The following is a 21732-nucleotide window of genomic DNA, read 5'->3' on the forward strand; positions in this document are numbered from 1 at the left end:
TAAAGAAGGCGTTAATTTGATGCCACTGTTTTTGCCTCCCTCCAATCTAGCGCTCAAACTTACCCCATAGCCGTGCACGGGTCCGATACCGTGTCCTAGATATGGATCGGGATACTCCGCACGTCCGTAGCTGTTTTTTAATCGCAAAAAGAGATATTAATCATCGTACACTGAGTCCCGATGCGAGGTTTTTGGAAGCAACTACTTACCCAGCGACTGTCGTATAGCCGGCAACGGTCGGTTGAGCTGCGGCGGCTGCTGCTCCATACGCGGCCCGTGCTGCGGCGGCCGTATAGCTGGCCGAGTATGCCTGCGCTTGAGCTTGTGCCTGCGAGAGTGGTGTCTTCAGCAGTGGTGCTGCCGCCTGTTTTGTTGGTGGAAAAAAAACGAAAGAACCAGAAAGGGAAAGTGGATGAAGTAAAGCTCCAGCAAACAGTAGTAAAATCAATCTTTTAGATGTAATCAAACACACACACACACACGTGTGTACACGCCTTCATTTTCCGATAATCAAAGTATACCATCAAAAATTCAAAACTCAATTCACTTCACGTGTCCTGCTCCAGCCATTTTCTCTTCACCGCCATCGAGAGCATTGCAGCGGGATTCTATTCACATTAATGAAATCCTAACTTACGCTTCACGTTTCTCACCACTCTTGCCGGCTGGTTTTTGCTCGGAAAAGTTAGTCATCGATTATCGCCACCCGTACCACTTCCGCTCACCCGCACAAGACCGAGCCCCAAAAACACCGGGAGCCGAGGGCGGATAAAATGTGCAAATTAAATTACTTCATCCGAGGATGGATTCTTACAGCTGGTTAGGCTCTGCCGCTCGTACAGGATCGGGTTTCCTTTCGGAAGGATGATGATTGTGATGATGTGTGGATGTGTGGATGGGTGTGTGTAAGTGAGAGCGCTCTTCCGCTTGATTCGGTTGGTCGACCTTTCTACACGATTAGGGAGCGATTTGCTTCAGTTGATATGGTGCACAAGCATATGCCTGAGTTACGGGAGACTGTTTTAGGAGACTTCATTTGTGTGCCAGAAGTAGGATAAGAAAATTTAGCTTACTTTTGCTTGCCTCTAAAGGTAACGTTTGCGCGTGTTCTTTACACGAGCATGCAAATTATGTGAGCATGGGAAGCCTTAGATTGAATCTAATTTGCCTTTTATCGTCGATTATGATGAGCAGCAGAGGTTCTGACTGATGTGAACGAAAATTATCCACCTTTCGTAATCGAAATAATTTGAGGCAAAATAAAGTATGCTAATGTTTTCCATGGTGTAGCATTAAGGTGTAGAAAATTGTGGCCAAAAGGATTCAATTTTTCCATGACTGTGATGAGGCCTCGTTTGGTCCACAAGGGCATAATAAAACGGCGTGTTATTTTGCGAGATTGAACACGTTTCGTGAAGGTGTCGCCTTATCTTCTCGCATCGATGTGAGTGAGAAAAGCCATAATTTTTACACACACACACACACACATCATGTTTCCTTGCCCGGATTATCACCAAGCAGCCAGAGCACGTGCCTTGAATAGGCCTTCATGAGCATGATGACTGTCTGTAGCTGTCGGGCGGGAAGTTGTGTCTCTCCCAGCCCACACAGTTCACGACTAATGAATGTTATTAGCTAACAAATGTCTGACGGGAATCCGCAACCGATAACAGGGCGGCACAATGATAGGCACAGCAAAGGAAAACATTTATCTCGGCTCCCTTTACCGCGCTGAGCAAGGTATGAACGGAGTAGAGTACGTAATACGAGGATATTTCTACATTTATGGGAACCCTCATGCTTCGTCAAAATGAGACTTTCTGTGTGTGTGCGTATCGGCCATCGTCTCCATACAGGCGGAAAATCAAAACTCTTTCGGCAAGCGATTCCGCACGGGAAAACATATTGCCTTCATCTGTTTCGCTTAATTAGAAGCCCACGAATGGAAGCGAGAGCCCTCCACCAAGTAAAATCAATGCTGTTGTGCGTGTTTGAGGGTGTGCGAATTGAACGGTAATAAATAATGCTAATTTATTAATTCCTTAAAACCTCGCACACTGTAGCCTTTTTTTCCCGGAGCTGTGCTGTTTGAGTCTGTATTGCACGGTTGGTGGTATAGGAATAATTCTACGAAAACCGCGTCCTCGGTTTCACCCCGTTTGGGATTATACCTTCACAAACACACACACGCCTATAAGTTGGGCAAACCACCCCCTAAACAGTAACCGAAACTGAGCTCGATCGTGCCGATGAATTCGGATCGATTGATAAAGTTTAGCTGAGCTTGGCGCAATATTTGTGTAGGAGCTGCTTCTTCCATCGACCGAGAGCAAACCACAGAATCAACCATCAATCGATATCGGGAGAAAGCACCATCAACAAGCAACCTCCCCACCCGATTAGATGATACGGATCGTGTAATTGGTGAGCTCAGCGAGTTAATGAGCAGTTTCGAATGCGATTGACTCGAACCGTTTGGCAGACATACGCAACCCCCGGTCCGAACCGGGCAATTAGGAAATTGATAAGGAAACGGACCACCGAGAAGGCGGTGGAAAAGGGGGAAAAAGAATTATGTTGGCACGGGTAGGAGGATGCTTCTCCTAGCAGCATATCAATGTCCTATCATTCGATTAAACGATTTGACCGAGGCTCAAACCTTAAAAATACGGGGACTTGGTAATTTATCATTCTTTTTTATCAGAAAAAAACATAATTTTCCCAGTACTGTAAAGCTATCAGATATTTTCAATAGAGATTGGAAATAAATGAATGGGGTTTTAAAATACTTACGTTCAAAATGGTAGGTTGTGCTTGAACCTCCGTCACCGGTTTAGCGGCCTGCATGGTAATGTTGCGCGCATAACAACGTAACAACATAAACATAAGACGAAAAATTCGAACATAAAATATAAAACGATGAAGCAAAAAATCAAATTGCGCATGGATGGAACGAGAGAAAGAGAGAGAAGAGAGAGAGAGAAAATGGCGTATTAAGTACAGTGGTTTTGTGTTGAAAATTGGGGCACAACAACAAGGCTTTTGTTATTAATTCTATTGTTTGGTAACATATGTGCTCTTATCGGTTTGGTACCTGGAAAAAAGGGGAAAATGCAACGTTATTGTTTACCCCATACACTTTTTGTCACCCTTTTTTTGGGACCTTCCGGTTTTACGAAAACCTTTAATTAAATAAGCCACATTTTGTCCACTCCCTGGAAAGCTTTTATTCGCACATGGTGCCATATGTGGTTTTTGGCCTTATCGAGCCTTTAAAGCCTTTCAAGCCCCCCTCCCCTCCCAAAAAGGAAATAATGTAATCGTTGTTGGTTACATTATGCGGAGGGTAATTTATTAACTTTGCTTGTTGAAAACCCCAAACCCCAAATGGACCTTTTCAACCTTGGAAAGCTTGAAATCACATGACGATCCTCTTCATTCCTTCACAATATCTAGCTGTCCACAGTTGGGGAAAATTTTGCCCAAACATTATATTAAAATCGACTTGAAATTGTTGTTCCATCGATCGCTCGTGGCCACCCAACAAATTGATAATTTTGAAATACATTCCCGCTGATTGATTCGATCCCTCGGTACGTATTGACATTTTCAATTATGCCCTCGCTCGCACGTGCATTAATTTTCTAATTTCAAGCCCGGAAAATCCGTACCGAAGCCTGGAAACGCCTATGCACACAACAACACACACATGTGGAGGGTTAATTGTATTCCGCCTGTAGAAGCGGAACTGAAGCGTAAAACCCCATCTTAATATGGCTCGATGGAAAGATCCAATCCCATCCGAACAGCAGCCATGTTCCGTCGAGCGATTGACATATATTCGCTCCGTGCTCCGCCAATAGCCATTATCCACCACCAACCACGGTGCACGGCCGGTTGCGTGAAGCAGAAAACCCATCCAACACGCCAGCGTTCGATCGTTATCCCCAGGACGCGGGCTAAAATTGCTTCTAATCGACGGTAAAACGATGTCCGTGATTTACCAAATTTTAGCCCACCAAGGAACGGTGAGCTATGGAGCTCACCATCCGTGGTGGTAGACGTTGGGGTCGTATATCGCGATTTAACGCACCCCGCCGATATTGGTTGGACGTCTGTTGTGCGTCAGAACCACCACCCCAGTGTGCTTCAACAAAAAAGCCTCCCGGAAACGGAAGAACAGATTCGCGACTATTTTTGGGAAGAGTTCCACGGCCGGAGCACGCCGTTTCTGGGTTGCGTCACGCTCACCAAACCTTAGCCTCGTTGAATTTGTTTTCATTGTTCCTGCACACACTACAGGTCCTAGGGATATTGGACTAGTTTCCGGAGACTCACAGTGCTGTATCTGTCGGATCATTTTCAAACGATTCCAGCTTGGGATAAAATTCAAGCATCCTGTTGCATATTTAGGGCCGAACGGCTTTTTGGAGTTTCGAGTACACACACACACACACTGCAGTCGGTGGCGTTACGGTGGCATTAGGTGCTTATTGTGCTAGAAGCAGCAGCTCAGGCAGGCACTGGTCTGCTCTATCAACCCTTGGGTCCCACAGAGCCACACACACATATGGTGTCAGTATTTTGTAGAAACAAAAGGCCCACACGACCGTACGACGACGAAGACAATCGCACCGGACAACGGAGACAGATCTCTCTCTCTCTCTCTCCCTTGCTCGCTACAGGTTATGGTAGGTGCGGTTCGTGCGGTTTTGGAATTGAAATTGATTCCAAATTTGATTGCATTTCATGTGAAGCTGATTGTTCCATTTCCATTTGCTGTTTTGTAGAACACGTTTTGCGACATTGCGTAGATTATCCCGAGCCGCTCCTGGTGGCCTTACCGGAGCTTTTCCCAACCTGGATCCTCAAACACGCGCAGGCACACACACACTTATATAGATATACATAAATTCACCCAAACAAAGAGAAGATCGGGGAGTGGGCCAGCATCATCATGTGAGCTCATGCGAGAATGTCCCCCCCCCCCCTCGCCTGGCACTGTTCCCGTCCCTTGCGCTTCACCTGCAGCAAGTTGGGCAAAAACATGGGCATACCGGACGCATCGATGCGTTATCGGCCGTCGCAACCAGATCGAATTTCTACTCGCTCATCTTCCCCAGGAACCGGACCGACCGACCGGGGACCTGGAAATGGAATGGAATTGGAATCCCGAATCGAATTACGGTTTGGGAAGCTAATGGAAGATGAAATGGATTTTGGCCAACGTCCGGCGGGAAATGTGTTGTGTGATATGGCGCGCCGTCGAAGCTTTTCGGCTTTATCTCTCGCCGGGTTGGCTTTTTATATCGTTTTTCTTTTCTATTCCACTAGCATCATGAGGAATTTATGTGAATTGGTGAGTTTTCCAGCGTCACGCAATAGTAGTTTTAGTTGGTTTTTGATCTTTCTGACGAGAGCTCGCATCGATCGCCGGGTTCATCCATCGGGGGCTCCCTCATTGGGCAGACAATCGAAACTCAATTATGACATTGGTTCCGGGTTCCGCGTCAGATACTATTAACGGCGAGAAGACAACGATTTTCTTTTCCTTTTCCCATTAAGACCAAGACTTGGAAGAGGAAATAAAACACTGGAAGACGCACTGTTCGATCGTTCGCAATTTATAAATAAGAAAAGGAAATAAGCGAGAGAGCGTCTTTTTTTTTCCTCCATCAAACCGTGGTACATTGTCCGATCGGGACGCGGTTTGCTGCTTGATTGATGAATAATTTCATCGGCACATCGGCAGCAAAACCGCCGGTGGTGTTCTAAAAAGCGCACACGGTAAAGGAAATCGATCAATCATAAAGCAAACAACAGCAACATCTCCGCATCCGCATTTTCCATTTGCTTCGCTCGCAGTAATAATTTATCGCCCCCGGGGGGGAAATCGATTCATCAACTAGCGGACTGCTGTTGTTTTTTTTTTCGTTATTAGCCCTATTAGTGGAGGAAATTTGTATTTTTCTCCGTTTAGATTAATCTGTTATGCGAATGGTTATTCTTTTTTTTTGGTTCGCTCATTTCCACGAACTCGATTGTGTGGTTTGGCTGGTGTATAAATATGCAAAAACAAGAAGTACAGTTCAGCCACATAAATAAATTTAAAAAAAAATCTGCTAACGGTTAGGAAAACGAGAGAGAGAGAGAGAGAGAGAGAGAGAGAGAGAGAAAAAAAAGCCCGGTAACAAAATGCGCCATAATCTAATTGCTACCACGAAACAGACCAACAGTGGGTGGGTGATCGGAACATAATGGTGCCGCACAGATTTGTTTTGTGAGTGGTGCGCTTTTTTTTTTCGCTGCCCTCCTTTTTGCTGTTAAAATTGCAAATGGAGCGAAAATTTAGTTGGAAAAGTCATTCCACCAGTTGACAGGTGGCATTTATATTTCATGCCAACCGACCCACCCACAAACGTGGCTGTTGTGATGCAGGGGCCACTCAAAGCAGAATAGTGTGTCTGTGTGTGTGTAAATAAAAAATATGGCGGTCAAAAAAATCCAATAAAACGATCCGTAGGAGCAGTGTCAAATAATCCGATGATCGACGACCCGATGGAGACGCCTGGTGGTTTGTAGAATAAGAGGGAAAACCTCCCAAACATGCTGATACAGCAACCACTTACATTGCAAAAAATAACACATACAACTTTAAACACATATAGGAATTCACCCAAACACCCGAAGCGTCACGTAAAAAATCACATTTTTGTGTCCCTTTGGGTAGTGCTGCTGCTGCTTCTTGCTGCTTCACAATTGGGATTGATTGCAATCGTGTGGTTGTGAAGAGAGAAGCGCCAAGCGAAACGAGATGCTGATGAGCAGCATAGCAACAAATCAACTCTTTCACAACGCCCAAAACGATCGAGTCATCCTGCCCTTGTGCGGTAAAAACGTCAGCTGAAAAATTGGATCCACCACAACCGAAAGCGCAGCTCACCTGCTGCTGCTCCGGCGGGTTATGGGCTTCCGCGTTGTCGTATGACAAAAAGTATCAAATAAATAACCTCCTCACCGTAGCAATCGGGACAAGTGGTTTCGAATGTGTCCTTAAAAAAAACAGGAAAAGCAAAAAAATGCCCGCGACGAAGCGCGAGGACACAGAAATATTATACTCCGCCGGAACGTGACGAGCAACCGTGTCAGTCAGTCACCACGGTGCACAGTGCATGCACCAAGCGCTCATACACCCCCACCATCCACAGGACGCGTGTTACCGAAAATGATGGTAGTTTTCCATCGCAATTTTTCACTCGACATGAAAAACATCCTCTTTTTTGTGAAGCATACTCCAGCGGCACTAGCCCTTTTCCCCCCCCTGCTGGCGGCGGTGGACAAATCGAAAATTGATTGATGTTACTGCCAGCTGACTGCGCGCTCTGCCGGGTTGTGGTGCATTTTTCCCGAAAAGAAAAAATTCACGGACAAAAAGTCCCGTAAGTTATGATGCATTGAACAGCAAAATATGAAGAGCGAGAGAGATATGTGCACAAATAACGCACACGATTGATGGCCAAACTCATGTCACGTGTGTGTGTGTGAGGATAGAAAAAAGCTCCCCAGGATGGTAAGAGTAAATAGCCGATGATTGCTTTATGGCCTGGTCGGTCTATCTCCCCCCCTCCCCCTCCACGAAAATCGAATAGTTTTCCCATCAATATTGAGCATAACTAAATAACGATCGAGCTGATGAAGATGTACGAGGCAACTGTTAAAATCACCGCCACAACACACATACAGCTGGACACCTGTTAGCAGATCGTTTGATGTCCCCCGAAAAAAAAAAATGGCGACTGCCACACACGTTACGATGTAATTTAATAGCTTAATAGCACGAAAGACTTGACGATGATAAGAGAGCCGCTCTTTTTTCCACTTTGTACCAATTCAAATAAAGATTAGCTAATGAAGGGAGGACTCGGCCCTACCCAAACCCCATCATCAATTACGAGGCACACTTTAATCCACGCGGCGTTAGTTGTGGTGGTGAGAGCGCGGCACTTACCTGCAGGCGATAGTTGGGATCCGCTGTTGCTGCTGCCGCGGCCAGATACGGGTCGAAGTAAACACTGTACACGATGTGAGTTGGAAGGAGAGTGTTTTCCGTTTCCGTTACACACACACCGGGCCATCACGATCACCACGTGCCGGAAGTTGAAAGAGAGAGAGAAAGAAAAGGATTTCGATTAGTTGAGGTTGATTGATTATTTAGAGGTGTAGTAGCCCGATGAATGCTTTCCCATCTTCAACTGATTTCACCTCTTTTCCTTCCCCTCCCCCTCATTTTCCTTCGCCATGACTGTTTTGTGGTGAGTGTATCCGATCGCGCACCGGCATCGATCAACACCGTTTCCATTAGTCACGTGGAAAAAGAGGGATTGTGGTGGCTTGGAACTTGGATTCGTGTTTTTCGTGAGTGAAAAACAGCGACCGCTTACCAATGCCCCACCATCCCGGGGGAGGTGAGGGAGGGAAAAGAGGTGAATTTCGAGAAGAATATTTGATTTTCGACTGTGACCACTCGAGAATTGGTTGTTGGCGTGTGTTTGCTCGTTTTCGTTGCGTTGCCCGGAGCTTCATCTACGTTGAGCCGGAAAATCGAAATCGGTTCCCATGGCTACGCGTACCACACGATGCGTACGGAGCATTTGACCAGCGCGATAGAAACGTGTGTGCGTAGAGAAGAGAGAGAGAGAGGTGGCGGAGCCTACTGGGTTGGGTGGATTTGTTTTGGAATTTATCGTTACCGAATGTCGAGGGAGAGAGGATCACGTTTGGACTTAAACACACGACCGTGTACGTGTGTGAGTGGAAATGATTTATTGATCGTTTGTTGTTTGACGGGATTTGCCCGTGGAAAGACATCAACCATTCATGGGGCACACAAGTGTGCTTGTGTGGAAAAACCCCGAGGCGTGGAAAGCCTCATCTCATGAAGTGTGCGGCGCTGTGAGAGAGAAAAAGTACATTCAAAAATGAAATCCTACCGAACATTATTTAGTGTGCCGGCACCCTCTTGACAGAGGTTGGTTGTTTTCCCCCGCACGAGTGGAAATGTGTGGTGGTTTTTGCTTTCCCTTTTTTTACTTGTGAGTGTGTGAACCGGTTGCGGAAGGAATATGATTTTTCACCCACCCGATTGCTCACATTCCTAGCGGTTGGATGGTGAGGAAAATTGGTGAAAATTTAATTGAATTTATGATTACTTGCTTGCTACCTTGCGATCGTCTGTTTACGCGGGTGTGTTAACGCCGCCGGGTTCAACCCGTTTCAGAGTTTCGGAGTTTTTCCGATCGAGTGGAGACTGTGTACTGTTTGCCAAATAAATTAATTAAAGCAGTAAAGCTTTTAGCGAGGAAGCCTTTTTTAAAAAATAATTTGTAAATGGAATATTGAGCTAAAATGCTGGCAGAACTGATCAGGTGGAAATGCGAGTCGCTCTTTTAAGGGGATCTCTTGAATTCTTTGGAAACTCTCGAATTCTGATCGATTCCACCAAAAAGGAACTCAAAACTCCAACCAAATCGGGATGCCCTCGTTATCTAATCACTCTAATCGAGTACTTGGATTGAGCTGAGCATAATATAAATAGCAAAATAGGCATCCAATCCAACCACTTCCTGCAGGTTAACCTGTCCGTTTTTCGAATCGTTTTTCACTAGTAGGGTTTGAGATTCGAGGAAAAAAAAGAAGGTATGCGCTGTATTCCCTATCTTAAATGATGATGCTTGTAGGTCGAGGGAAAACTCCATCCATTTTCGTGCGCTTTCCATTCCTATTTTTTCCCCCGCTGGAGCTCTGTTCACTTTCTACCCTGCTCGGCAGGTTGAAGTTGCAATCACCGTTATCGATATTAGCCGCTTCCATCAGGGAAGCCCACTCGGGGGGTTCGTCGTGCCGTGCCGTGCCGTGGATGGATTGATTGGATGAAAAACCACCCTCCACGCAAGTGTGTATTGCTGTGGCTTTTCACGAATGTGCGCGTGTGGAGGTGTTCATTTCAAACGGAACACATCTCTGCTTGCTTATTGCAGGAAAAGCGAAGGAAGAACCTCGTAATATACCACCCCCGGGGGTGGTTTCCTGCGAATGCCGGGCCACCCGAACGAGAATCAAACCGTGATGCAGACAGAGACACAGAGCGATGTGGTTTGGGAGCGACGACCGATTCTCCGAATGGATGGGAATCAATTTTTACGAGATCATATTTCCGTTTCCGTTTATTTGCTGTTCGATGGGTTTCACAACCGATGCCGTGTTGTGCGCCCGTCGGCCAGGTGAGAGCCCAGACACATTGCAAGATGCTTCCAACGGTAGCTGGAAAAACTTTCCGGCGCCCATTCTCGTAAAATATTGTCAATCTTTTCCCATTTTCCAATTGCCAATCAGTGCACGATAATAAACCCGATAATGATCTGCTTAGATCCCATTATTTGCCTTCCATGCGGTGTTCGCTCGATGGTGGCCCCCAAAAAATCCATCTCGAGTGTTGAGAGCCGGGAAACAATTTATGGTAAAAGTTGGCCGCCAGACAGGAGCAAACGCACGTAAGCAATGCTTGGACTCTTATGCTGAATACTGCTACTGCTTTCCCATCATCGACCTTAGAGTAGCTTCGACCGGGCCGAGGTAGCGGGGTTGTGGTGTATAATCACCCAAGAAGGATGGCGTGGGCCACAGACAGACAGTGTGGTGGGGCTACGTCAGCTTATTTAAATCTTCCCCCATTCCCGAGCGCAGACCATGCACGACCAAAGCTAATGATCGTTATCGCGTCTAATGTATTTTTATGACTCTTGAAAAATGATGTCGATACATTTGCCATCAGCAGGAATCGGGAAGGAAAATGGGGAGGTCGAAGATGCATGAGGAAAGTTAATGCTATCCCCTCCCGGAAGGCGGATGAAGCTCATCTCATTTCACTTAGCTCTATGGCCGAATTGAAAAGCTTTTCCCTAGCTCCACAGCAAAGACCGGGAAGAGTCGGAGCGTTTGGTTCTTGATGGTGGTGCGCAGAAGTTTCCTGCCGCGGGAACTGGGGATTTTGCTGCATTTCCTTTCCCCTGAGGAATGATGCTTTCTGTGGGTTGGTTTTTGCTGAAGTTGAAAGTTGGCGGGACTGCTCTTCAATGCTTGGATAACGGTGAAACATAGCCCGTTGGTCAATGTGCTGGTGGAGGGTCTGCTCTGCCATTCGGCCATTAATCGTAGCATTTCAGAAGAGATGGAAAAAGGAAACGACGATCTACCATTACTCATCTTTTGAAGAGAAGTTTAAAGCAGGGCTTCTCGTTTTGGTAGACTGGTCAAGCCGGGATATTCATCTATTAAATGGATTCCTTCTATTTTTAAGGTTCCTTTACTTAAATTCTAATTCAAATATTACGAAGAAATGTACTTCTGGTCAGCAAAACGTGTCCCAGGCCCGGGACTTCAAACCGAACCCAGTCCAAGAAAATGCTTACCCTGGCATAAACTAAAAGGGCAAACCATCGCTTCGTGGTCCAATGGTTGGAAAACATTCCCCGAGTTCGTTAAAGTCTTATTTGCGCTACCGAAAGAGATAAAAATTACCATACCGATTTTTAAACGGCGTACCGGAAGTCAAGGTTATTTATAGTGGAATGATTATAATGTGGTTCGTGTTCCAAACGGTACTACTGCCACGGCAAATAGTTGCCAGCGTGTGGTGGGACAGTAATTTTTCCGCCAGCCCATTTCAAATGTGGGAAAGAATCGAGAGCCAGAAGTTGGGTTGAAGTTGAAAACAAAATTTGCACATTTAACTTCGGTCGTGAAAACTACTTTTGACCCGGTTTTCTTCCATTATGGCGGAGGACTTGTTCGATATCATTAGAATGGTAATTTGCTGGACCTTTAGGGTGGGGGACATGTTCACCAATCTGCTTTTTATATCTTTTCAGAATGTTTTTAAAAAAACGAAGGTCACCTTATTCGGTGAGCAGCTTTGAAATTAGCCGTATCAAGAATTCGTCCAGCAGAACCGGACACAGCATGTTTTCGGAGGAGCATTTTCCAGCCAGCATCCTGTTTCAGAAGCCAACGATGCATTCTCACGTGCCTTCAATGGCACACCGGATGCACGGTCCGATAGGTGAAAAATGGCGCTAGAAGTAAGTTACTTCTAGCAGAAAACCCGGATGCCGAAAGAATGAATCGGTTTGCGTTCCCCAATTTTCAAATGCACATCGGCACAATCTTTGCCCAAAGTCTGTCACACTCTTCACAGACGGTCTGTTGAGACCTCCTGCTGGGGCTTTGCGGAAAATGGCAAACGGAAAACTTCGAACCAGAACCAGGCAGATCAGTAGTACGCCGGCTCAGTTGCGTTGTGGCACACATTCCTTGAGAGAGCTGGGCTGTGCTGTTGGGCCACAATTATTTGGATACGTCCTGGGAAGCTTCGGACCGAGCACCTCAACCAGCGTGAAGTGTTTTGAAGCTCCGTCTGCTCTACTGTTGTGGTGGTGGTGTTGTGGGAAATAAAGAAAGTTTCCACTTCATGATTCTTGCTGTCCGATGTTGCCGGTGTATCCATGAGCAGCGCTTTATCGTTCCGTCTTTTCGTCTGTGTGTGTGTGCTTTTTTTCCTCCTCTCCGGCCAGCGCTTTTGGCCAGCGCTTTTCCGGCTTTGTTTGTTAGGTTGGGTTGAGTCTTGCGCGTTTTGCACGCTATTTTGGTTTGGGGCAAGTCGGCAAGTCGGCAAGGTTTCCGGGCACAGCTAGCCAAGCGAAACCACCACTTGCACCACTTCTACAATACTAACCAATTTCGGGTTCTGTTGTTGGCAGTGGTCAAAATGCGAACACGAACACGCTGCTCTCTACCTCACACTCGACCATATCAAAAGAACTACCCAAAAGTGGTGTGGAAAAACGGGGGAAAGTAAAAAAAAGCGAGTGAAAAACCCATTTTCATCCTGGCAAAACGTTCGGTTGTTCGGTTGATGTATGCTGTTTGCAAAATTTTCGGTTGCATTTTAAAACTGTTTATGAGGTTTTTGGGTGTGCGGTTTGTTGGTTCTCAAAAACAATTGGGGGGTAAACCAGCAAAAAAAAATTGCATCCCGTGACAAACATTCCCGCTTGATTGGAACTAAGGAAAACAAATGTTTACACATGAACTGGTTTGCAACATGGTTTCGCCCAAGGAAAAACGGGACGCTTAAAACAAAAGCGCGTTTCGAGTACATGTTTCCACCAGCTGAAACCGGAAGCAGCGTTCTTCAAAGACAAAGTTGCAACCTCTCCCCCCACCTTCCATCCTGGTGGAGCCATATCTTATTAAATCGGGAAGGAGAAAAAAGCACAGTTTACTGACCAACCAACCCTCATTTTTTCAGCGCTTCGTTGAGTTTCATACTTTTTTGGCACATTTTTACCGACCTCCGCCTTGAAGGTGACAAGTTGAACGAGCAGAAAAAACATGTTCCGTTCTGTAAATAATGAGCGTTTACGGTGATTATCTTTGTTCCCGAATTTCAGTCGTGTGTTTTCTTTTTCGTAAAGGCAGATGGAAAATAATTATAGCTACACCACACACACACACACACACAAAAGCTGCATAAAATGTGCACATGAAACAATGTCTCGTATTCGATGTGAATTCGAACTCTCCAACAGCGAAATTGGACCGCTGTTGGCACCCTTACACATTCCAGCACGTCATCCTGAGAGAGGTCGATTTGTTTGTGATTATCGTTTCGTTAGCGGGAAATCCTTCTTCCTTGTTTGTGTATGTGGCCTCATGGGTTTTGTGTGCTTTGAACTGCTGTTCGCCTTTCTCTTTGCAGCTTTCGATTTATTTACGAACTACCCCCTACCGGGACGGTTCGGAACTGGTGAATCGAACTTTTACATTTGAAACGCCTTTTTTGGTGGGTTCGTTCCCTTTTATACTGGCTCTGTTTAACCCATAAGCACACATACACATGTTCGCCGCGCTGTTCAACCGTGACGACCCGTGGCACGTGCCACGCTCGGATGGGAAAGCAATCCGAGCGGAAACGAAAATTAAACATTTAGCATTGCAACACGTATATAAATATTAATTTCGATCGCGTACTTTCTCCCCCAAACGCTTTTCCGTGGAACCATCCAGTTCGAAATGTGTTTTTTCTGTGTTTTCTCTTCTGAAGCCACTAATTTTCAACTTCATTTTTTTCCTTGTTTCCGGGGCAAAAGCGAGGAGCCAGCGGCAGAGTTAGATTAATTTTCCTGATCCCATGTTTTGTATGCTAACTTTTGCTCTGTCGACCATCAAAGGCCGGGAAGGGTTGCTGGTGTTGCTGCTGCTGCCGACTGGGTGACCACGAAATTTTTACGATGTTTAATTTTTTGGCACACGTTCACAAATTCGGCTTTGGAACGGAGGTGGATCTTTCTCTGGCCGGTCGGAGATAACCGTACTGGGGCTTCACAAATTATATGCCAACACAACAATGTGCTGGTGCGCGAATGTAATTAAGGGTTGGTGGAAAGAAACTAAACAATAAAACAAGTGAAACTGTACGTACACACACTCTCTCTCTCTCTTGTCCGGTTGGCCACAACGAGATCACAAGCCAAAGCGTCGGCTGTTTTTTTGCTACTAATTTTCCTCGTCCACTACCAACGGTGAGCAAATAATGTGCAAGCAATGGAAGAAGTTTGTGTTTTTAATTTCGCTCCTATACGCTTTTTTTCTGTTGTTGTTCCGTTGCGCTCCGTTGCTAGTCGTTCGGTAGAGAGTTTTAAGTGGATTTTTTCCCTACTGTTTGCGTCGTTCTTCCCTCGGTATTGGATTCCGCGGCACAAGTGGATGTTTATCGAGTTTCATTTAGCTAACGATCCGGCATAAACTGATGGCATCCTTCGCACTACTAGAGTTACCAAGTTACCCACTCTCGACGTGCATCGCGGTCACGACGGTGACGTTTTGTGGTTAGTAAGCGATGAAGACCAACGTGGTGGTGTAAGTGGAACACGGGGGAAAAAGTTTTGCAATTGCGCCAGTAGGTAGAAAAAAGGCACGGTCACTCCGTGTCACTTGCCCGGTTCGATGCACACCGAGCACACCGAAAACTTTTATGTGCACCACCACCGAACCGGATTAAACTGTAACCGATTGAGAAACTACAAATCGAGGAAATTATAGCAACTACCAAAGCATTTCCTTGGGTCTTTTCCGCTATAAAAGCGACTGTCCAGATAACGATCAGCACCAGCAACAGCAACATGAAAAAAGTCTCATTTTGTCACGTTAAATAAGCGGAAAATGAGCGCTGGCTAAACGAGTGGAAAATATTATCCACCAGCCAAACAAAAAAAAAAAGGCGAGAACGATCCCATTTCACACTTGCGCACGGATAAAAACAAACGGGAAGGAAAATGTGAAGAATTGAACCAAAATCAGGTAAGATGATTACAAAACAAAACAATCTCCGTCCTCGCCCACCAGATTTCACGGCCATAAAACGATTCATTTGTGCGGTGTCTTATTGTGCCCAGGGTACGGTACATTTGCTTGGCATTATTATTTACTTCCTTTTCCCGGGGAGAAAAACAAAACCCCCGGGAAGATGATTGTGACGACGGTTAAAACAATGGCGAACCTGGCAAAAGTTATCTCTCCGGCTTTACCACGAACGGATTCACCCTTTTTGGGAGTGAACATAATCCTGATAATACGTATCCCGTACCCGTAACTCACACACACACGGACTTGGTCAGTTGGGAATTACCGGAAAATTCGGTCAGAGAACCCGTACCCCCCCTCCCACTGGAAAACTCGGCTACGATAAGGATAATCGTGCTACTTACGACGGGTAGCCGGCTATCGCACCCGCGTGCCCATTCAAAGATGCAAAGGTCGCCGGATGATGGCCGGAAAGCAATGCGGCTGGACCCATGTTTCCGGTCGCGCCGCCACCCGTCGCACCACCACCAGCCGCAGTTCCATTAGCAGCAGCACCGGGCGTTCCGTTCGCTCCGTTTGTTGTGGTACCTGTGGCAGTACCGGTCGCGTTTCCATTCGCTGCGAGTCCCGGTATGTTGGCTAGCGACGGATGTCTGGTGGCGCCATTTCGTGCTAACCCGGCAATAACCGATGCCATCGGATGGGGCTGCGGTGCTGGCCCTTGGTGATGGTGCAGATGAATAGGAACGCCCGGATGCCGTTGCTGTTGTTGCTGCTGCTGCTGCTGCTGGTGGTGGTGTTGGTGGGCGAGGTGTTGCGAAAGGGACAGGGTGGGGTGATGGGGAAGATGTTGAGCAAGTGCTGGATGATGCAACAGTGCGGGATGTCCTGGTATACCGGCTGCACGGACGATGACGATTTATGGGCAAAGATGTTTGGTGATGTAGTTGCGTTCCAGGAAGCGAGCGGGAGATTAAGCCCACACAGCACGTGACCGCGTTTCGAACGAATTAACGCAACGGATGATGGTGTGTAGGAGTGTGTTTTCGACGATTAAAACGCATGCAGGTGAGTAAGTACAAGTTCGCGGAAACGAAAGGGGGGTTGCCGTCGATCGCGAGGTAGTTGGTGTTTTCGATGAGGTGTGTGAGTGGTGCGCGTGTGTTGGTTAGGGCAAATATGAAACGAAAAAGAAAGAAATGGAAAAAAGAACATAAGAAGCGTGTTAATGAAGGATTCGTAAACAATTTTGGCTTCATTGTATGGGTGAATGGGGTGGAAAATGTTAGAATGGTTAGAAGAGGGATGGTTGTGAAGATGTTCTACACTACAGCATGCTTGTGATTGAAGTTGAGTTTCGAATTTGTGACAGTGATAAACGATGTACAAGTGTCTGGAAAAAAAGTATATTAAATTTGGCCACAAACTCCCACTGTCAACGGCATCCCGATGATCTTCGCGTACGCGTAGCTCCCTTGAAGAATATTTATCCTGTAAGCATAATTTATTTACACCAATCTTTGTTCCAGCCAACAATAAGACCCACCGTCGACCAAAAGATGATAAAAATGAAATGCGGAAAGTGAGGGCGAAAATTGAATAACTTTTGCCATATTCGCGGATAATTCGCATGATGAGTTTTACGCTTGCTTTACCGAACACTGACGACGACGACGGACTGACTCGTGGTTGGTAAAGATTTACCGAACGCTTCGACCGACGGGACTGCTGCCCCCGTGCGCATGCTGCTGCATCTGATTTGTGGCCCAGTAAAGCCTTACGAAGAGTAACGACTTTCAACAAACAGGCAGGACCGGGTGCTCGTCCCCCGCAAAAACGGCCCCAAACAATGGCCGCGTCATACATTTCCTTAATCTCGCGGCCGGAAAAACCTTGGCCTGCTTCATTGACCTACGCGTGTCGTTCGAGCCCTGATGGCAGGATTGGCATTATCAAAGCTCTGGCACGCTTCTTTGGACCGTAATAGGCCCCCTACTACCGGCTCCAAAATTCGGGTGAGAGAAAGAAACTCCTCGGATAAAACAGGGAGAGAGCCGAGAAAATGCGAAAGAGGATTTACTTTTCCTGTCCGAAAAGTTATGGCTAATCTTTTTAGCGTTTGTTTACGGCGCGGATTTCCCCGGTGACTTTCCCGCTCAATGTGCGTGCGTTCGGGTGTATGTGTGTGTGTGCGTGTGCACAGTTCTTTTCTTTTTCCTCCGCAAAAGAAAACCAAACAGCAAGACTTCGCCCCCCCCCCCCCGGCCCAATTTGGATGACGCAAACGAACCAGAAAGAAGCTGGCGAAGCGTGAGTAATTTAAAGATTTTGCGACTTATTAGAAATGTTATTAAAAATTCAGCAGCATTCCACGGTCAGGAGCAGATGGGACCGTTCGCTTCCCATCGACACGAGCACGGAACGCGGTGTAACGATTCGACACATTTTGTTTCGCCGTGAATTGGTGGGGCCACCATCCCGGAGTTTTACCTCGATTGGTGAGAATCTGTTTTAATGAAATTGGACAAAGTAATTTAGCTGTTCCTTGAGTTCCAGCCCGCCTCACCGATGTTTTATGGTTGTTTGATGTTTTAGCTTATTAGTTGTTTATTAGTGCACAATGGCGGTTGTTTTTTTTTAAATGTCTTTCAGACGATGGAGACGCCTGGTACCTTGTAGGGAGGTGCACAATAATTAGCCCGAGAGCCAATTGGCAAGCTAATTGGGTGTATCTTAATTATTCCACCTTTTTTCCCTCGCTAGGTTTTAGTGTTTCAAAGTTAAAGTGTTAGAAACAATGAAGAACCTGTGCTACAAACGCGTAACTTTGCAGCTGTCAATGTTCACAGCTTTTTCTTATCCTGCTCGACGTTGACACTTCCGAGCTTTTGTTGCGTTCCAGCCTTGACAGTAAAAAAACGCCATTTTTCAAAGCAAAATAAACGTCTTACAAACAGAGCCTTTGCTCTTTGTACACTGGGCCGCCCTAGGAACAGTACAATGGAAAAGGGAGGGCGAACGCCTTTGTGACTACGCGCTACTCGGCGGAGGTTAAGAAAGCTTATAAAGGCGATTGTGTGCAAACGCAGAAAGGAAAAGGTTGCCTGGTGCTTCAGCTAACGGTACTTAAACTTTTAAAATTGTATGGTCTCAATTGTTGTATTCGCTGGACTGCTAGCAGCGGCTGGTCAATGGGAAATGGTTTAACATTGCTTGAGTGATGTACAACGAAGGAATACTGGGGGACATCATCCTGCTCTACAAACGATTTCAAAACGAGTTCCTCGAAGTAGCACACAAATCCTTCTTTTACAGATGAATATTTCCCGGGAAACATCTCATGAGCCACGCCGTTGGAAAACGAGAAATTACGGGGAAACATAGCGTTCAACAAATTTGCCGCGACACAACCGAATGTCACACAACTTTTTTTCGGCGGCCAATTCTCGAGTGGTCGACAGTTGGAGGGGTGCGCGCATTCCCGGAGCTACCGGCAGGACACGTCAAGCGTTTTAGTATACCGACCTTCTTCTCTGGGCTGCGGCGGCACGTTGCGCGGCCGCAATCAGTATCGGGGACGTAGCGGTGGGCAGTTGGGTGGCGGCGGCCGCGGCAGCCGCACCGGCCGGATTGGCGGAGGCGGCTGCGGCTGCTGCGGCGGCGGCGGCCGCGGCTGCCGTGGGCGTTGCGGCCGCTAATGCTGCTGTGGGCGTTGCACCGACGGTGGTGGCAGCTGTGGCCGCACCTAACCATGGCCACGTTGCCAGTGGCAAACGGTACCCTGTTACGATAAGCGGTGAGCGTTAAAGTTGCGTCTTGCAAAGGTATTTAATGGAAAGCCTGAAAAATTTTGCTGTGGCACAATTAAGGCGGAACTGCTGTCTTCTGCTGTGATATGTGTGTTAATTGTGAATTAGTTTAAATGGCTCAATGGGTGTGAAGCGTATGGTGTAATTAATGTGCAATATTTACGTACAATGAAGCTAATGCTAGGGGGTTTAAAACAATCGCGTATGAGCCTTACCTTCCGGCCACGGGACACAAACGGCTGCTGTAGGTAGATGGTCGATGCGAGCCACCGCAACGTGACAGTAATTGGATTTGCGGATCGCCACAATAGTTGATCCACATCCACATTGTGCGTCCGATTTGTTTGTTGTTTCAACATCGGAACCCGTGAGGAGGATAAAAAAGAGAGAGAGGGAGAAAGAGAGAGAGAGAGAATTGGAAACGAGACAATATCGTATTGTTAGTGTACGCAATTTATCATCGGTGGAATTAATATCATTACAGCTAAGCGATATGATCGCAATTACAAGGAGAAAGACATCATATACATAGAGACATATTAGGGTGGTTTGGTGATGGTGGATGTTGATGAATGTGTTTTACTTCTTTTTTTTCTTTCTCGTTGTTGTGTAGAGCGCCAATAGGTGGTTGGCGGGCGGGCGGGCGGGAAGGACGACGCGTCGTACGGACGCGTTTGATTGATGAAAAGGATTACCATTTTAAAGGGTTGTGGGGGGGGGGGGGAATACTTTTGAACATGCGGACCTGGAAGATCCCTGTGCGGAATGGGGATTCGATAAAAGGAAAACTCGGGGGCAGGATTTAGATTGTCAGTGTTCAGGTTACGCAGGAGCGCGCAGGTTAGTTGGTAAAACAAGATGGCTGCTACAGTTTGGTGAGGGCATGCACTGCGATAAGCATTAGGGCATTAGAGTTTGTAGTTGAGTTGAAACATTTGTCTTACAGAAGCTCATAAGATGCGCACAGTGGAGATTAATCTATTAATTATTAATGTCTTATAATAAATATCTGACACCTGCTAAACATACAAAGCAGATAGCAAACTCTATTAGCTATTTCAAATGCTCCTTAATGTATGCAATTAATTTACGCTAAATCTAACACATATCGAACTAATAATCTAACACACTACAGAAAGCTATCTTGGGTACAAAAAAGGGAAAGAGTTCTGTCAGCTGCACAATACAACATTGGATAGCCAAGAAGACACCGACGAGCAGTTGTTAATTAAATCAATCTAGCACATAAACTCTAGAGGTAAATGCTTCTCTTTTCCAATAGCGTTACAGCGTTCATCAGCAAGGTACGAAAGCTGTTTTTGTATGTGAGTTTGTATGTGTGTGAGAAACGCTCTACAAATAGTATAACATCTGCGTACTACAATGGCTTGGCAGCTTGACAGGGCAAGTAACGCGTACTCCACAGGAACAGGACCACAGCTCAAAACCGGGAAAACCCCAACCCCCCCAACCAACCAACACGTGATGGTGGATTATGGTGTGCTTTCGTGGAACTCGTGTTTCCTAGCAAAAAATGGAGATAGATGTCGTCCGCGTGTTTAGCATTATAGTAAACGATGATCGTTTCTGTCGCGTGTCAACCACCATAAAAATGCCATCACTTTCCAAACGGATGTAACCGATGTGCTTCTTCCTCGTTTCTGCTCACCAAACCTCCAAAAAAGTGGCAAACGCTGCCACTACTTCCTTCCCAGGAATGTTGGTGGAGGTGGATTTTTGTTGTGTGGATAATCACGTTCCAGCCTGAAACGTACTGGTGAAGTGCTTCCCTGGTTTTCGGTGGCAATATCCGAGCGAACGACGAGCGGCATTGAGTTGATTGATAGCGATCAATTCATTAAAGCCAGCTGGTGTGTCAGCTAGTTTAGCTTACGGGAGACGAGACCCGCACTGCCGATGCCCATTATCGTCGGCGAAAGACGACCGCAGCTGTGCCTGAAGAAGACACTTGCAGGATGAAATTGAAGGCACTCGAAGACGATGGTTGGTGATAGAAGTACACGATCACGGTTATTCTGAAGAAGCGCGCAAAACGTGCTATTTTGCTGAGGAGAAAGGAATGTTCTTAAAACGGGGCCCTCTTCTATGCCTGCCATACCTTAAATTCATCATGGTTTTACGATGAATTGTAAAGTAAGAGTTAAAGGCTTCTCGCTAAAACCTCTTGACCACAAATCAATTCGAAGCTTGTCACGATGAAAAGCTACCCAGGCATTAATACCTTTTCGTAGAGCAGTGAATGTCGTTTCGTTTGGGATGGAAAGCCATTGAGAAGCAGTGCAACACAACTAGAGTAGCAGTAAGTACAAATATTAAGCTCACTACACTACCTAATGATTCGCAGCAAAAGGTGTAGGATATCTACGTTAGTCTACACGGAAGGATTAAAGAGAAAACACAACTTGTAATGAAGCATGCAAAGCGTACTAATTTCTACCGAGTATTAGAAGGACAGGGAAGACAGAAGCTTATGATGCTAGGA

The 21732-nt window shown here is 46.2% G+C and overlaps 1 protein-coding gene across 22 annotated transcripts in view; it reads right to left on the bottom strand.

Annotated features, from left to right (window-relative positions):
• The window catches only part of LOC118510461 (AF4/FMR2 family member lilli), a 197286-nt gene that overhangs the window by 5374 nt on the left and 170180 nt on the right, over positions 1 to 21732 (bottom strand). For 11 of the 22 annotated variants that reach the window (XM_036052302.1, XM_036052301.1, XM_036052298.1 and 8 more), the window contains 6 exons: positions 19445 to 19471; positions 15825 to 16320; positions 8009 to 8072; positions 2794 to 2841; positions 210 to 364; positions 64 to 130 (listed from right to left, as the gene is read on the bottom strand). In XM_036052302.1, the coding sequence (XP_035908195.1) occupies positions 64 to 130; positions 210 to 364; positions 2794 to 2841; positions 8009 to 8072; positions 15825 to 16320; positions 19445 to 19471 (857 nt within the window). Of the gene's footprint in view, positions 1 to 63; positions 131 to 209; positions 365 to 2793; positions 2842 to 8008; positions 8073 to 15824; positions 16321 to 18945; positions 19202 to 19444; positions 19472 to 21732 lie in introns of all 22 variants that reach the window. The other 11 variants (XM_036052303.1, XM_036052299.1, XM_036052297.1 and 8 more) reach the window with 5 other exon arrangements.

The sequence above is a fragment of the Anopheles stephensi genome, chromosome 3, assembly GCF_013141755.1.
Source record: "Anopheles stephensi strain Indian chromosome 3, UCI_ANSTEP_V1.0, whole genome shotgun sequence".
Taxonomy (NCBI): domain Eukaryota; kingdom Metazoa; phylum Arthropoda; class Insecta; order Diptera; family Culicidae; genus Anopheles; species Anopheles stephensi.